This window comes from Chiloscyllium plagiosum, unplaced genomic scaffold, assembly GCF_037043375.1.
Source record: "Chiloscyllium plagiosum isolate Xiang-an unplaced genomic scaffold, Cpla_swu_hap1 HiC_scaffold_45, whole genome shotgun sequence".
Lineage (NCBI taxonomy): Eukaryota > Metazoa > Chordata > Chondrichthyes > Orectolobiformes > Hemiscylliidae > Chiloscyllium > Chiloscyllium plagiosum.
Window position 1 is genome coordinate 3504234 of NW_028270183.1, and position 17760 is coordinate 3521993.

General features: G+C 54.9%; 1 protein-coding gene across 1 annotated transcript in view; it reads left to right on the forward strand.

Moving 5' to 3' along the window:
- Positions 1 to 7409: 7409 nt before the first annotated feature.
- LOC122552301 (mitochondrial adenyl nucleotide antiporter SLC25A24-like) overlaps positions 7410 to 17760 on the forward strand; it is a 104744-nt gene continuing 94393 nt past the window's right edge. The window contains exon 1 of the mRNA XM_087983514.1: positions 7410 to 8107. Within this exon, the coding sequence (XP_087839640.1) occupies positions 7910 to 8107 (198 nt within the window). The 5' untranslated portion in view covers positions 7410 to 7909. The remainder of the gene's footprint in view (positions 8108 to 17760) is intronic.

Sequence of the window (17760 nt, forward strand, 5' to 3'; positions counted from 1 at the left end):
GAGTGCGGGATGGTGATCAGGGATTGTGTGTGAGTGTGAGATGATGATCAGCGATTGTGTGTGAGAGTGAGAATGTGATCAGGGATTGTGTATGAGTGTGAGATGATGATCAGCGATTGTGTGAGTGTGAGACGGTGATCATGGTTTGTGTATCGGTGTGAGATGGTGATCAGCGATTGTGTGTGAGTGCGGGATGGTGATCAGGGATTGTGTGAGTGCAGGATGGTGATCAGGGATTGTGTGTGAGTGTGAAATGGTGATCACGGATTGTGTGTGCGTGTGAGATGGTGATCAGGGATTGAGTGTGAGTGTGAGCCGGTGATCAGGGATTGTGTATGAGTGTGAGATGGTGATCAGGGGTTGTGTGTGAGTCCGAGATGGTGATCAGGGATGGTGTGTGAGTGTGAGATGATGACCAGGGATTGTGTCTGAGTGTGAGATGGTGATCAGGCATTGTGTGTTGGTGGGAGATGGTGATCAGGGATTATTTGTGAGTGCAAGATAGCGATCAGGGATCACGTGTGTGTGCAGGATGGTGATCAGGGATTGTGTGTGAGTGTGAGATGGTGATCAGGGGTTGTGTGTGAGTCCAAGATGGTGATCAGGCATTGTGTATGAGTGTGAGATGGTGATCAGGGATTGTGTGTGAGTGTGAGATGGTGATCAGGGACTGTGTGTGAGAGTGAGATGGTGATCAGGGATTGTGTATGAGTGTGAGATGATGATCAGCGATTGTGTGAGTGTGAGACGGTGATCAGGGTTTGTGTATCGGTGTGAGATGGTGATCAGGGATTGTGTGTGAGTGCGGGATGGTGATCAGGGATTGTGTGAGTGTGAGATGGTGATCAGGGATTGTGTGTGAGTGTGAGATGATGATCAGCGATTGTGTGAGTGTGAGACGGTGATCAGAGATTGTGTATGAGTGTGAGATGGTGATCAGGGATTGTGTGTGAGTGTGAGATGTCGATCAGGGACTGTGTGTGAAAGTGAGATGGTGATCAGGGATTGTGTATGAGTGTGAGATGATGATCAGCGATTGTGTGAGTGTGAGACGGTGATCATGGTTTGTGTATCGGTGTGAGATGGTGATCAGCGATTGTGTGTGAGTGCGGGATGGTGATCATGGATTGTGTGAGTGCAAGATGATGGTGATCAGGGATTGTGAGTGAGTGTGAGATGATGATCAGGGATTATGTGTGAGTGTGAGATGGTGATCAGGGATTGTGTGTGAGTCCGAGTTGGTGATCAGGTGTTGTGTTTGAATGTGAGTTGGTGATCAGTGATCGCGTGTGAGTGTGGGATGGTGATCAGGGATTGTGTGTGAGTGTGAAATGGTGATCACGGATTGCGTGTGCGTGTGAGATAGTGATCAGGGATTGTGTGGGTGTGGGAGTGTGAGCCGATGATCAGGGATTGTGTGTGAGTGCAGGATGGTGATCAGGGATTGTGTGTGAGTGTGAGATGGTGATCAGGGATTGTGTGTGAGTCCGAGATGGTGATCAGCGATTGTGTGTGAGTGTGAGATGGGGACCAGGGATTGTGTGTGAGTGTGAGATGGTGATCAGGGATTGTGTGAGTGCAAGATGATGGTGATCAGGGATTGTGAGTGAGTGTGAGATAATGATCAGGGATTGTGTGTGAGTGTGAGATCGTGATCAGTGATTGTGTGTGAGTTCAGGATGGTGATCAGGGATTGTGTGTGAGTCCGAGTTGATGATCAGGTATTGTGTTTGAATGTGAGTTGGTGATCAGTGATCGCGTGTGAGTGCAGGATGGTGATCAGGGATTGTGTGTGAGTGTGAAATGGTGATCACGGATTGTGTGTGCGTGTGAGATGGTGATCAGGGATTGTGTGTGAGTGTGAGCCGGTGATCAGGGATTGTGTGTGAGTGTGAGATGGTGATCAGGGGTTGTGTGTGAGTCCGAGATGGTGATCAGGGATGGTGTGTGAGTGTGAGATGATGACCAGGGATTGTGTGTGAGTGTGAGATGGTGATCAGGCATTGTGTGTTGGTGGGAGATGGTGATCAGGGATTATTTGTGAGTGCAAGATAGCGATCAGGGATCACGTGTGTGTGCAGGATGGTGATCAGGGATTGTGTGTGAGTGTGAGATGGTGATCAGGGGTTGTGTGTGAGTCCAAGATGGTGATCAGGGATTGTGTGTGAGTGTGAGATGGTGATCAGGGATTGTGTGTGACTGTGAGATGGTGATCAGGCATTGTGTATGAGTGTGAGATGGTGATCAGGGATTGTGTGTGAGTGTGAGATGGTGATCAGGGACTGTGTGTGAGAGTGAGATGGTGATCAGGGATTGTGTATGAGTGTGAGATGATGATCAGCGATTGTGTGAGTGTGAGACGGTGATCAGGGTTTGTGTATCGGTGTGAGATGGTGATCAGGGATTGTGTGTGAGTGCGGGATGGTGATCAGGGATTGTGTGTGAGTGTGAGATGATGATCAGCGATTGTGTGAGTGTGAGACGGTGATCAGAGATTGTGTATGAGTGTGAGATGGTGATCAGGGATTGTGTGTGACTGTGAGATGTCGATCAGGGACTGTGTGTGAGAGTGAGATGGTGATCAGGGATTGTGTATGAGTGTGAGATGATGATCAGCGATTGCGTGAGTGTGAGACGGTGATCAGGGTTTGTGTATCGGTGTGAGATGGTGATCAGCGATTGTGTGTGAGTGCGGGATGGTGATCAGGGATTCTGTGAGTGCAAGATGATGGTGATCAGGGATTGTGAGTGAGTGTGAGATGATGATCAGGGATTGTGTGTGAGTGTGAGATGGTGATCAGGGATTGTGTGTGAGTCCGAGTTGGTGATCAGGTGTTGTGTTTGAATGTGAGTTGGTGATCAGTGATCGCGTGTGAGTGTGGGATGGTGATCAGGGATTGTGTGTGAGTGTGAAATGGTGATCACGGATTGCGTGTGCGTGTGAGATAGTGATCAGGGATTGTGTGGGAGTGTGAGCCGGTGATCAGGGATTGTGTGTGAGTGCAGGATGGTGATCAGGGATTGTATGTGAGTGTGAGATGGTGATCAGGGATTGTGTGTGAGTCCGAGATGGTGATCAGCGATTGTGTGTGAGTGTGAGATGGTGATCAGGGATTGTGTGTGAGTGTGAGATGGTGACCAGGGATTGTGTGTTGGTGGGAGATGGTGATCAGGGATTATTTGTGAGTGTAAGCCGGTGATCAGGGATTGTGTGTGAGTGCAGGATGGTGATCAGGGATTGTGTGTGAGTGTGAGATGGTGATCAGGGATTGTGTATGAGTGTGAGATGGTGATCAGGGATTGTGTGTGAGTGTGAGATGTCGATCAGGGACGGTGTGTGAGAGTGAGATGGTGATCAGGGATTGTGTGTGAGTGTGAGATGATGATCAGCGATTGTGTGAGTGTGAGACGGTGATCAGGGTTTGTGTATCGGTGTGAGATGGTGATCAGCGATTGTGTGTGAGTGCGGGATGGTGATCAGCGATTGTGTGAGTGCAAGATGATGGTGATCAGGGATTGTGAGTGAGTGTGAGATGATGATCAGGGATTGTGTGTGAGTGTGAAATGGTGATCAGGGATTTCGTGTGCGTGTGAGATAGTGATCAGGGATTGTGTGTGTGAGTGTGAGCCGGTGATCAGGGATTGTGTGTGAGTGCAGGATGGTGATCAGGGATTGTGTGTGAGTGTGAGATGGTGATCAGGGATTGTGTGTGAGTCCGAGATGGTGATCAGGGATTGTGTGTGAATGTGAGATGGGGACCAGGGATTGTGTGTGAGTGTGAGATGGTGACCAGGGATTGTGTGTTGGTGGGAGATGATGATCAGTGATTATTTGTGAGTGCAAGATAGCGATCACGGATCACGTATGTGTGCAGGATGGTGATCAGGGATTGTGTGTGAGTGTGAGATGGTGATCAGGGATTGTGTGTGAGTCCGAGATGGTGATCAGGGATTGTGTGTGAATGTGAGATGGGGACCAGGGATTGTGTGTGAGTGTGAGATGGTGACCAGGGATTGTGTGTTGGTGGGAGATGATGATCAGTGATTATTTGTGAGTGCAAGATAGCGATCACGGATCACGTATGTGTGCAGGATGGTGATCAGGGATTGTGTGTGAGTCCGAGATGGTGATCAGGGATTGTGTGTGCGTGTGAGATGGTGATCAGGGATTGTGTGTGAGTGTGAGATGGTGATCAGGGATTGTGTGTGACTGTGAGATGTGGATCAGGGATTGTGTGTGAGAGTGAGATGGTGATCAGGGATTGTGTGTGAGTGTGAGATGGTGATCAGCGATTGTATGAGTGTGAGACGGTGATCAGGGTTTGTGTATCGGTGTGAGATGGTGATCAGCGATTGTGTGTGAGTGCGGGATGGTGATCAGGGATTGTGTGAGTGCAAGATGATGGTGATCAGGGATTGTGAGTGAGTGTGAGATGATGATCAGAGATTGTGTGTGAGTGTGAGATGGTGATCGTGTGTGAGTCCGAGATGATGATCAGGAATTGTGTTTGAACGTGAGTTGGTGATCAGTGATTGCGTGTGAGTGCGGGATGGTGACCAGGAATTTTGTTTGAACGTGAGTTGGTGATCAGTGATTGTGTGTGAGTGCGGGATGGTGATCAGGAATTTTGTTTGAACGTGAGTTGGTGATCAGTGATTGCGTGTGAGTGCGGGATGGTGATCAGGGATTGTGTGTGAGTGTGAAATGGTGATCACGGATTGCGTGTGTGTGTGAGATGGTGATCAGGGATTGTGTGTGAGTGTGAGCCGGTGATCAGGGGTTGTGTGTGAGTGCAGGATGGTGATCAGGGATTGTGTGTGAGTGTGAGATGGTGATCAGGGATTGTTTGTGAGTGTGAGATGGTGACCAGGGATTGTGTGTTGTTGGGAGATGGTGATCAGGGCTGGTGTGTGACTGTGAGATGTCGATCAGGGATTGTGTGTGAGAGTGAGATGGTGATCAGGGATTGTGTGTGAGTGTGAGATGGTGATCAGCGATTGTATGAGTGTGAGACGGTGATCAGGGTTTGTGTATCGGTGTGAGATGGTGATCAGCGATTGTGTGTGAGTGCGGGATGGTGATCAGGGATTGTGTGAGTGCAAGATGATGGTGATCAGGGATTGTGAGTGAGTGTGAGATGATGATCAGAGATTGTGTGTGAGTGTGAGATGGTGATCAGTGATTGTGTGTGAGTCCGAGATGATGATCAGGAATTGTGTTTGAACGTGAGTTGGTGATCAGTGATTGCGTGTGAGTGCGGGATGGTGATCAGGAATTTTGTTTGAACGTGAGTTGGTGATCAGTGATTGCGTGTGAGTGCGGGATGGTGATCAGGGATTGTGTGTGAGTGTGAAATGGTGATCACGGATTGCGTGTGCGTGTGAGATGGTGATCAGGGATTGTGTGTGAGTGTGAGCCGGTGATCAGGGGTTGTGTGTGAGTGCAGGATGGTGATCAGGGATTGTGTGTGAGTGTGAGATGGTGATCAGGGATTGTGTGTGAGTGTGAGATGGTGATCAGGGATTGTGTGTTGTTGGGAGATGGTGATCAGGGATGGTGTGTGAATGTGAGATGGTGATCAGGGATTGTGTGTTGGTGGGAGATGGTGATCAGGGATGGTGTGTGAGTGTGAGATGGTGACCAGGGATTGTGTGTTGGTGGGAGATGGTGATCAGGGATGGTGTGTGAGTGTGAGATGGTGATCAGGGATTGTGTGTTGGTGGGAGATGGTGATCAGGGATGGTGTGTGAGTGCAGCATGGTTATCAGGGATTGTGTGAATGTGAGATGGTGATCAGGGATTGTGTGTCAGTGTGAGTTAGTGATCAGGGATGGTGTGAGTGTGAGATGGTGATCAGGGATTGTGTGTGAGTGTGAGTTAGTGATCAGGGATTGTGTGTGAGTGTTGGATGGTGATCAGGGATTGTGTATGAGTGTGAGATGGTGATCAGGGATTGTGTATGAGTGTGAGATGGTGATCAGGGATTGTGTGTCAGTGTGAGTTAGTGATCAGGGATGGTGTGAGTGTGAGATGGTGATCAGGGATTGTGTGTGAGTGTGAGTTAGTGATCAGGGATTGTGTGTGAGTGTTGGATGGTGATCAGGGATTGTGTATGAGTGTGAGATGGTGATCAGGGATTGTGAGGTGTGTGAAGTCCAGTGTGTAATGGAGTGGTCCACTGGACTATCCCAGACTGAAAGCTGCTGACTCTGTTGCACAGACACCCTGCCCAGTGATGTTGGGGGCCCTGCAGCCAATCTGCGATTCTGGGAGAATTTCTCATCATGTGAATGTATTCAGGCCAGGAGCCAAACAGGTCTGTGGACAGACCCTCACCTCTTTCTGTCTTTCTCTTGGTCACCTGGCCAGGGATTCTGATGACAAGGAGGTATGTGTCTGTTCACAGCCATCCAGATTCAGCATTCATCCCATCTTAATTCAGGCATTTCTCCCTAAATCAGTAGTCCTGAAGCCACAAGATGATTAGCTCCGAGATTCCTCTTAAACTGCTTCGAGTTATCCAGCATGGAAACAAACCCTTCCATTCAACTCATCCATGCTGACCAGATATCCTACCCATTTGCCAGCACCCGGCCCATATCCTTCCAAACCCTTCCTATTCATATACCCATCCAGATGCCTTTTTAAATGTTGCAATTGTACCAGCCCCCACCACTTCCTCTGGCAGCTCATTCCATGCACGTACCACCCTCTATGTGAGAAAGCTGACCTTTAAAAATCTTTCCCCTCTCACCTGAAACTTATGCCCTCTACGTTGGGACTCCCCTACCCTGGGGAAAAGACTTTGCCTATTTACCCTATCCATGCCCCTCATGATTTTATAAACCTCTATAAGGTCACCCCTCAGCCTCCAACGCTCCCAGGAAATCAGCCCCAGACTGTTCAGCCTCTCCCTATAGCTCAAGCCCTCCAGCCCTGGCAACATCCTTGTAAATCTTTTCTGAACCCTTTTAAGTTTCCCAACATCTTTTCGATAGGACCAATGCCCTGTACACATGTAACATGACCTCGCAACTCCTGTACTCAGTGCACCGACCAATAAAGGCAAGCATACAGAATGGCACCTTCTCTACCCTGTCTACCTGCAACCCCTGTTTCCAGGAACCGTGAAGCTGCACTCCAAGGTCTCTTTGTTCAGCAACACTCCCCAGGACCTTACCATTAAGTCCTGACCTGATCTGCCTTCCCAAATTGCAATCCTTTATTTTTATTTCGACTCTGCTTCACTGTTCATTAAGCTTCTGGGAGTGAATTAATTTGCTCCCTTCCACTTCCCCTTCCCTGTCTGGAGCCTCCTGACTGCTCCCATTCCCCTGTCCAGCCTTCCCCCCTGTCCCTGGCACCTCAGGACGCTCCTCCCTCCCACCCACACCCCCAATTCCTTTCCAGTCCAAATCCTTGCCCTTCTCACCTTCCTTTGCCGTCTGCATTTTTTTTTCCCAAAGATAGGATCTTTGGTGAAACCATCAATGTCTCAAGGTGGTTGCCCACCAACAGGTCCACGCTGTCTGCCTTGCCTTGGCCTCCGAGGGTGAAGCTGGAAGCTGCTGTGGAAGGTGCTGGATGATGTTGATCGTGTTGTGTGGTGTATTTGAAATGAAGCAGGTGGTGACATGAAACAGCAGATTTAGCGCTGAGCATTCCCGGCTGGTGTTTTAACTGCACACACGCAGCTTTCTCCCCCGGACCGATCAGTATTTGGTGGGTCCAGTGCAGGGGAGGGGTGTGAATCTTGTTCAGGTGGATTTGTTTTTGCTGTGACCATGCCTGTCGGGGCTGAGGGGGAGCCGCGACCCTTCCCATGTGAAAGCTGATTGCTTCCTTGCTTAATGCGGATTAAGCCCCAGCGCTCAGCAGCAGAGTTGTAAGCAGCTGCACCCCGCCAACATGAGGAAACCTTTCTGCAGGTGGACAGCAACGTCTACAGAAGGTGCCGGACAGGAGGAACAAGAGGAGGACAGGGAACAGAAATGGGCAGAGCTGTTCCGGCAGTTTGACACCAACATGGACGGGCGTGTGGACGTGACTGAGCTGGGGGAAGGTCTCCGATCAATGGGCCTCTTCACACAGGCTGACACTGAGAAGGCACGGTAAATTTCACTTTGCTTTCCTGTTCCTCCCCTTTGCCATGCACTTTCACCCCACACAATCGGGCCTGACGTTTCTATTCCCTTGTGGAGACCCCTCTGTCACCGCCAGGAACCTGGTCAGTGTCAGGCTGCTTGGTTGGTGTTTGATCACAAGCAGAGGCAGTGGGGACATGCTCACACCCAGGGCTGGGCTGGGCTTGTAAACACCATGGCTTCCTGCCCAAACTCCCACCTCTCAGCCTTCATCTACTTACCCAAATCCCACTCCCTAATTGACACCAAGCCCTGTTCACACACCAGCTGCTTCCCAGAGTCCAGCAAGACCATTGTCCCTGTCTCTGGAACCACCTCCAGGAGACAGATTTCACACACCCACACCATTCTTCCCTGAAACTCTCTGCCCACTTCCCTGCTCTCAGAAACTTCTTGAAACCTAGCCCTTTCACCAATCCTTGCTCAGCTGTCTTCCTCACTTCCCCACATGTCTCAGCGTCACGTTCTAATGGCTAACTCTCCCATGAAGCCCTTTGACAAGTTTTAAAACATAAAAATACAATATCAGTGGACCACCTTAGTGCTGTACCCTGACATCTTGCCGGGCTGAACGATAGACAGTGAATGGGTGAGTGATATGGAGGGTAGGTCATTCTCTGTGTTCTTACTAACCTGCCTCAGGTACTTGCAGCTCCATGAGCACAGCTCACAGGACAGCACTGAAGTCTGTTCATCATCAACACAATGCTCACCTTCTTACTGAGTCAACTCACTGTCCTCACAAACTGGACAAAGGTTTGAGAGAAAGTGGTCTCTTGAGTTCAAAACAACAGGTCGATGTTGCATTTCCAATTAATTGGTTATGGAAATCAATGGAATTGCCCATCTCAGACCTGAAAGGAACTCCCACTGAGGGAATCAATACAGAGGGTCAGTGCTGAGGGAGTGGGTACTGTCGGAGGGTCAGTGCTGAGGGAGTGCCGCACTGTCGGAGGGTCAGTGCTGAGGGAGTGGGGACTGTTGGAGTGTCAGTGCTGAGGGAGTGCCGCACTGTCGAAGGGTCAGTACTGAGGGAGTGGGCACTGTCGGTGGGTCAGTGCTGAGGGAGTGCCGCACTGTCGGTGGGTCAGTGCTGAGGGAGTGCCGCACTGTCGGTGGGTCAGTGCTGAGGGAGTGCCGCACTGTCAGTGGGTCAGTGCTGAGGGAGTGCCGCACTGTCAGAGGGTCAGTGCTGAGGGAGTGCCGCACTGTCGGAGGGTCAGTGCTGAGGGAGTGCCGCACTGTCGGAGGTTAAGTGCTGAGGGAGCGCCGCACTGTCGGAGGGTCAGTGCTGAGGGAGTGCCGCACTGTCGGAGGGTCAGTGCTGAGGGAACGGCGCACTGTCGGAGGGTCAGTGCTGATGGAGTGCCGCACTGTTGGAGGGTCAGTGCTGAGGGAGTGCCGCACTGTCGGAGGGTCAGTGCTGAGGGAGTGCCGCACTGTCGGAGGTTAAGTGCTGAGGGAGCGCCGCACTGTCGGAGGGTCAGTGCTGAGGGAGTGCCGCACTGTCGGAGGGTCAGTGCTGAGGGAGTGCCGCACTGTCAGAGGGTCAGTGCTGAGGGAATGCTGCACTGTCGGAGGTTAAGTGCTGAGGGAGCGCCGCACTGTCGGAGGGTCAGTGCTGAGGGAGTGCCGCGCTGTCGGAGATTAAGTGCTGAGGGAGCGCCGCACTGTCGGAGGGTCAGTGCTGAGGGAGTGCTGCACTGTCGGAGGATCAGTGCTGATGGAGTGCCGCACTGTCGGAGGGTCATTGCTGAGGGAATGCTGCACTGTCGGAGGGTCAGTGCTGAGGGAGTGCCGCACTGTCAGAGGGTCAGTGCTGAGGGAATGCTGCACTGTCGGAGGGTCAGTGCTGAGGGAGTACCGCACTGTCGGAGGGTCAGTGCTGAGGGAGTGCCGCACTGTCGGAGGATCAGTGCTGAGGGAGTGCTGCACTGTCGGAGGATCAGTGCTGAGGGAGTGCTGCAATGTTGGAGGGTCAGTGCTGAGGGAGTGCTGCAATTTTGGAGGGTCAGTGCTGAGGGAGTGTTGCAATGTTGGAGGGTCAGTGCTGAGGGAGTGTTGCAATGTTGGAGGGTCAGTGCTGAGGGAGTGTTGCAATGTTGGAGGGTCAGTGCTGAGGGAGTGTTGCAATGTTGGAGGGTCAGTGCTGAGGGAGTGTTGCAATGTTGGAGGGTCAGTGCTGAGGGAGTGTTGCAATGTTGGAGGGTCAGTGCTGAGGGAGTGTTGCAATGTTGGAGGGTCAGTGCTGAGGGAGTGCTGAGTTGAAAAATGCGGTGCTGGAAAGACACAGCAGGCCAAGCAGCATCCGAGGAGCAGAAGAATCGACGTTTCGGGCATAAGCCCTTCTTCAGGAATGAGGCTGGTGTGCCAAGCGGGCTGAGATAAAAGGTAGGGCGGAGGGAATTTGGGGGAGGGGCGCTGGGAATACGATAGGTGGAAGGAGGTGAGGGTGAGGGTGATAGGCCGGAAAGGGGGTGGGGGCGGAGAGGTCGGGAGGAAGATTGCAGGTCAAGAAGGTGGTGCTCAATTCAGGAGTTGGGACTGAGAGAACAGTGGGGGAAGGGGAAATGAGGAAGCTGGAGAAATCTACAGTCATCCCGTGTGGTTGGAGGGTTCCTAGGTGGAAGATGAGGCGCTCTTCCTCCAGGCATCATGTGGCCAGGGTCTGGTGATGGAGGAGGCCAAGGACCTGCATGTCCTTGGCCGAGTGGGAGGGGGAGTTAAAGTGTTCAGCCACGGGGCGGTTGGCAATGTCAGAGGGTCAGTGCTGAGGGAGTGCTGCAATATCGGACGGTCAGTGCTGAGGGAGTGCCGCACTGTCGGAGGGTCAGTGCTGAGGGAGTGCCGCACTGTCGGAGGGTCAGTGCTGAGGGAGTGCCGCACTGTCGGAGGGTCAGTGCTGAGGGAGTGCCGCACTGTCGGAGGGTCAGTGCTGAGGGAGTGCCGCACTGTCGGAGGGTCAGTGCTGAGGGAGTGCCGCACTGTCGGAGGGTCAGTGCTGAGGGAGTGCCGCACTGTCGGAGGGTCAGTGCTGAGGGAGTGCCGCACTGTCGGAGGGTCAGTGCTGAGGGAGTGCCGCACTGTCGGAGGGTCAGTGCTGAGGGAGTGCCGCACTGTCGGAGGGTCAGTGCTGAGGGAGTGCCGCACTGTCGGAGGGTCAGTGCTGAGGGAGTGCCGCACTGTCGGAGGGTCAGTGTCGAGGGAGTGCCGCACTGTCGGAGGGTCAGTGTCGAGGGAGTGCCGCACTGTCGGAGGGTCAGTGTCGAGGGAGTGCCGCACTGTCGGAGGGTCAGTGCTGAGGGAGTGCCGCACTGTCGGAGGGTCAGTGCTGAGGGAGTGCCGCACTGTTGGAGGGTCAGTGCTGAGGGAGTGCCGCAATGTTGGAGGGTCAGTGCTGAGGGAGTGCCGCACTGTTGGAGGGTAAGTGCTGAGGGAGTGGGCACTGTTGGAGGGTCAGTGTCGAGGGAGTGCCGCACTGTCGGAGGGTCAGTGCTGAGGGAGTGCCGCAATGTTGGAGGGTCAGTGCTGAGGGAGTGCCGCACTGTTGGAGGGTAAGTGCTGAGGGAGTGGGCACTGTTGGAGGGTCAGTGTCGAGGGAGTGCCGCACTGTCGGAGGGTCAGTGCTGAGGGAGTGCCGCACTGTTGGAGGGTCAGTGCTGAGGGAGTGCCGCAATGTTGGAGGGTCAGTGCTGAGGGAGTGCCGCACTGTTGGAGGGTAAGTGCTGAGCGAGTGGGCACTGTTGGAGGGTCAGTGTCGAGGGAGTGCCGCACTATTGGAGGGTCAGTGCTGAGGGAGTGCCGCACTGTCGGAGGGTCAGTGCTGAGGGAGTGCCGCACTGTTGGAGGGTCAGTGCTGAGGGAGTGCCGCACTGTTGGAGGGTCAGTGCTGAGGGAGTGCCGCACTGTTGGAGGGTAAGTGCTGAGGGAGTGGGCACTGTTGGAGGGTCAGTGTCGAGGGAGTGCCGCACTGTCGGAGGGTCAGTTTCGAGGGAGTGCCGCACTGTCGGAGGGTCAGTGTCGAGGGAGTGCCGCACTGTCGGAGGGTCAGTGTCGAGGGAGTGCCGCACTGTCGGACAGTCAGTGTCGAGGGAGTGCCGCACTGTCGGAGGGTCAGTGTCGAGGGAGTGCCGCACTGTCGGAGGGTCAGTGTCGAGGGAGTGCCGCACTGTCGGAGAGTCAGTGTCGAGGGAGTGCCGCACTGTCGGAGGGTCAGTGTCGAGGGAGTGCCGCACTGTCGGAGGGTCAGTGTCGAGGGAGTGCCGCACTGTCGGAGGGTCAGTGTCGTGGGAGTGCCGCACTGTCGGAGGGTCAGTGTCGTGGGAGTGCCGCACTGTCAGAGGGTCAGTGCTGAGGGAGTGCCGCACTGTCGGAGGGTCAGTGCTGAGGGAGTGCCACACTGTCGGAGGGTCAGTGCTGAGGGAGTGCCACACTGTCGGAGGGTCAGTGCTGAGGGAGTGCCGCACTGTCGGAGGGTCAGTGCTGAGGGAGTGCCGCACTGTCGGAGGGTCAGTGCTGAGGGAGTGCCGCACTGTCGGAGGGTCAGTGTCGAGGGAGTGCCGCACTGTCGGAGGGTCAGTGTCGAGGGAGTGCCGCACTGTTGGAGGGTCAGTGTCGAGGGAGTGCCGCACTGTCGGAGGGTCAGTGTCGAGGGAGTGCCGCACTGTCGGAGGGTCAGTGCTGAGGGAGTGCCGCACTGTCGGAGGGTCAGTGCTGAGGAGTGCCGCACTGTTGGAGGGTCAGTGCTGAGGGAGTGCCGCAATGTTGGAGGGTCAGTGCTGAGGGAGTGCCGCACTGTTGAGGGTAAGTGCTGAGGGAGTGGGCACTGTTGGAGGGTCAGTGTCGAGGGAGTGCCGCACTGTCGGAGGGTCAGTGCTGAGGGAGTGCCGCAATGTTGGAGGGTCAGTGCTGAGGGAGTGCCGCACTGTTGGAGGGTAAGTGCTGAGGAGTGGGCACTGTTGGAGGGTCAGTGTCGAGGGAGTGCCGCACTGTCGGAGGGTCAGTGCTGAGGGAGTGCCGCACTGTTGGAGGGTCAGTGCTGAGGGAGTGCCGCAATGTTGGAGGGTCAGTGCTGAGGGAGTGCCGCACTGTTGGAGGGTAAGTGCTGAGCGAGTGGGCACTGTTGGAGGGTCAGTGTCGAGGGAGTGCCGCACTAGGAGGGTCAGTGCTGAGGGAGTGCCGCACTGTCGGAGGGTCAGTGCTGAGGGAGTGCCGCACTGTTGGAGGGTCAGTGCTGAGGGAGTGCCGCACTGTTGGAGGGTCAGTGCTGAGGGAGTGCCGCACTGTTGGAGGGTAAGTGCTGAGGGAGTGGCACTGTTGGAGGGTCAGTGTCGAGGGAGTGCCGCACTGTCGGAGGGTCAGTTTCGAGGGAGTGCCGCACTGTCGGAGGGTCAGTGTCGAGGGAGTGCCGCACTGTCGGAGGGTCAGTGTCGAGGGAGTGCCGCACTGTCGGACAGTCAGTGTCGAGGGAGTGCCGCACTGTCGGAGGGTCAGTGTCGAGGGAGTGCCGCACTGTCGGAGGGTCAGTGTCGAGGGAGTGCCGCACTGTCGGAGAGTCAGTGTCGAGGGAGTGCCGCACTGTCGGAGGGTCAGTGTCGAGGGAGTGCCGCACTGTCGGAGGGTCAGTGTCGAGGGAGTGCCGCACTGTCGGAGGGTCAGTGTCGTGGGAGTGCCGCACTGTCGGAGGGTCAGTGTCGTGGGAGTGCCGCACTGTCGGAGGGTCAGTGCTGAGGGAGTGCCGCACTGTCGGAGGGTCAGTGCTGAGGGAGTGCCACACTGTCGGAGGGTCAGTGCTGAGGGAGTGCCACACTGTCGGAGGGTCAGTGCTGAGGGAGTGCCGCACTGTCGGAGGGTCAGTGTCGAGGGAGTGCCGCACTGTCGGAGAGTCAGTGTCGAGGGAGTGCCGCACTGTCGGAGAGTCAGTGTCGAGGGAGTGCCGCACTGTCAGTGGGTCAGTGTCGAGGGAGTGCCGCACTGTCGGCGGGTCAGTGTCGTGGGAGTGCCGCACTGTCAGAGGGTCAGTGTCGTGGGATGGCAGAACTCCTGAAGCTTTGGCCAGTATTATTGTGCTCAGGGCTGGAATAAGAACATTCTGACTTAGAGAGAGGGTTCACTCCTGAGCCACAACTAAACCTATCTGAACATTGAGCTGTGGACAGATCTGAAGTGAAGTGGGGGTTAATTAATCAAGGGGGATGTGTTTGGTGAAAGGGCCCTAAGTGTCTAACAGACAATGATAATGTTGCTTCAAGTAGTTGCTGTAATCTCAGAGATTGGCAGAGTGACAATAACAGGAAGAGAATCACTTTACTGCCACTCTTATTTTAGCTCTTACCAATGACTGACTGAATGCTATCAATGTTTAGTTGCCAGTCCTGAAGTGTTCCTGAGATTTGGGAATGTCAGAGGATGTGGTGGGCCATGTCAGGCCTTGTGCCATTATCTGGGCAGGCAGTATAACTGCAGTCCACGGTGTAACAGCAGCGAGTGTTCACTGACACAGGCACCATCCTAAACACAAACACCTACAAGGCCTCTGCCTGACCTCAGTGTCATGTTCCTAACCCCAGGGATGAATGGCTTCATACCGAACAAGACACCCCAAGGATTGTCCAACTCTGCTTTCTGAAATCAGGGCTGCTGGGAGGCTGAGCAGGCGGACTGTTTGGTATGTTCCACTTTGTCAGATTCGTGTTCGACGTGGAGTTGCTCAGCAACCCTCCGGACTCGCCCATTCTGCCCTCCTGAGCTCCTCCCCTTTGTAATGCCACACTGCCAACCTGTTTCTCTCCCCCTTTACCCAGGTCTCACCAACCTAGCCTTCCCACTGCTGTCAGGCTGCCCCAAACGTTTCCATAATGCGATGTCAGGTCCAACCACCGCAATTCCTGTTCATTCATAACCCCTCTCTCATAGTCAGAGCTGCTCAGGGTAGGGGGATACACAGAAAGCACTCCCAGTGTGGGAAACAGGGCAGCCTCAGAGTATCACTCACACCCACACTGGACAGTCAGCCAGAGGGGGGGGAGGTATCACTCCCACACTGGACAGTCAGTCGGGGGGGGGGGGGGGGGAGGTATCACTCCCACACTGGACAGTCAGTCAGGGGGGGGGGGAGGTATCACTCCCACACTGGACAGTCAGTCGGGGGGGGGGGGGGGGAGGTATCACTCCCACACTGGACAGTCAGTCGGGGGGGGGGGGGGGGGGAGGTATCACTCCCACACTGGACAGTCAGTCGGGGGGGGGGGGGGGGGAGGTATCACTCCCACACTGGACAGTCAGTCGGGGGGGGGGGGGGGGAGGTATCACTCCCACACTGGACAGTCAGTCAGGGGGGGGGGGGAGGTATCACTCCCACACTGGACAGTCAGTCGGGGGGGGGGGGGGGGGGAGGTATCACTCCCACACTGGACAGTCAGTCAGAGGGGGGGGAGGTATCACTCCCACACTGGACAGTCAGTCAGAGGGGGGGGGGGGGGAGGTATCACTCCCACACTGGACAGTCAGTCAGAGGGGGGGGGAGGTATCACTCCCACACTGGACAGTCAGTCAGAGGGGGGGGGGGGAGGTATCACTCCCACACTGGACAGTCAGTCGGGGGGGGGGGGGGGAGGTATCACTCCCACACTGGACAGTCAGTCGGGGGGGGGGGGGAGGTATCACTCCCACACTGGACAGTCAGCCAGAGGGGGGGGGGGAGGTATCACTCCCACACTGGACAGTCAGTCAGAGGGGGGGGGGGTGGGGGAGGTATCACTCCCACACTGGACAGTCAGTCAGAGGGGGGGGGGGGGGAGGTATCACTCCCACACTGGACAGTCAGTCAGAGGGGGGGGGGGGGGGGAGGTATCACTCCCACACTGGACAGTCAGTCGGGGGGGGGGGAGGTATCACTCCCACACTGGACAGTCAGCCAGAGGGGGGGGGGGGGGAGGTATCACTCCCACACTGGACAGTCAGCCAGAGGGGGGGGGGGGGGGGGGGAGGTATCACTCCCACACTGGACAGTCAGTCGGGGGGGGGGGGGGGGGGGGGGGGAAGGTATCACTCCCACACTGGACAGTCAGTCGGGGGGGGGGGGGGGAGGAGGTATCACTCCCACACTGGACAGTCAGTCGCGGGGGGGGGGGGGGGGGGGGGGGGAGGTATCACTCCCACACTGGACAGTCAGTCAGAGGGGGGGGGGGGGGGGAGGTATCACTCCCACACTGGACAGTCAGTCAGAGGGGGGGGGGGGGGGGGGAGGTATCACTCCCACACTGGACAGTCAGTCAGAGGGGGGGGAGGTATCACTCCCACACTGGACAGTCAGTCAGAGGGGGGGGGGGGGGGGAGGTATCACTCCCACACTGGACAGTCAGTCGGGGGGGGGGGGGGGGGGGAGGTATCACTCCCACACTGGACAGTCAGTCGGGGGGGGGGGGGGGGGGAGGTATCACTCCCACACTGGACAGTCAGTCGGGGGGGGGGGGGGGGAGGTATCACTCCCACACTGGACAGTCAGCCCGAGGGGGGGGTGGGGGGGGGGGGAAGGTATCACTCCCACACTGGACAGTCAGCCGGGGGGGGGGGGGGGGTGGGGGGGGGGGGGGGAGAAGTATCATTCCCACGCTGGACAGTCAGCTGGGGGGAGCATCACTCCTGAAAGGTCAGCACTCTCTGCTCAGGTACTGACCCAACTCACTGGCAATCCAACAACTCTCCTTAGTACTGAGTTACACCAAATAGATTGTCAAATGGAATAGTTTGGATTGAAACATATCAACATTAGAAATGAAACATCAAATGGGTTAATCTCCGAAATCTACACAAAGCCTTAAGATTCCTGGAGGACTTGCTCGATTGATGTGGAGAGAGTGTTTCCCCATTGTGGGACAGTCTAGAACCAGAGGGAATATTCTCAGAATAATGGATCACCCAGTTAGGACAGAGATGGGGAGGAATTTCTTCTCTCAGAGTGTGGGGGGGGGAGGGAATCTGTGAAATACTTTTCTGTTGAGAATAGATCAGTGAGTACATTCCAGGCTAAGATAGGCAGGTTTTTAACCAGGAAGGGATTCATGGGTTATAGGGAAAAGGCAGGAAAGTTGAGTTGCGAATGATCAGATCAGCCATGAGGATCTCTCTGAATGGCGGAACAGATTTGATGGGCCGAATGGCCCACTACTGCTCTGATGGCTTATGGTTTTAAAAATAAGACAGGATTGCCCTCTGGTGGCTCCTTCAGTAACAGCAGAGTCTATTTCAGAAAAGTGTTGCAACCACCAACACCAACAATCGAGTCAGAGAGATATACAACACAGAAACAGACACTTCGATCCAACCTGTCCATGCTGACCAGATATCCTCAATTAATCTAGTTCCTTTGCCAGCAGTTGGTCCGTATCCCTCCAAACCTTTCCCATTCGAATACCCATCCAGATGCCTTTTTAAATGTTGCAATTGTACCAGCCTCCACCATATCCTCTGGCAGCTCATTCCATACCTCTGTGTGAAAACGTTGCCCCTTAGGTCTCTTTTATATCTTTCCCCTCTCACCCTAATCCTATACCCTCTAGTTCTGGACTCCCCCACCGCAGGGAAAAGACTTTGCCTATTTATCCTATCCATGCC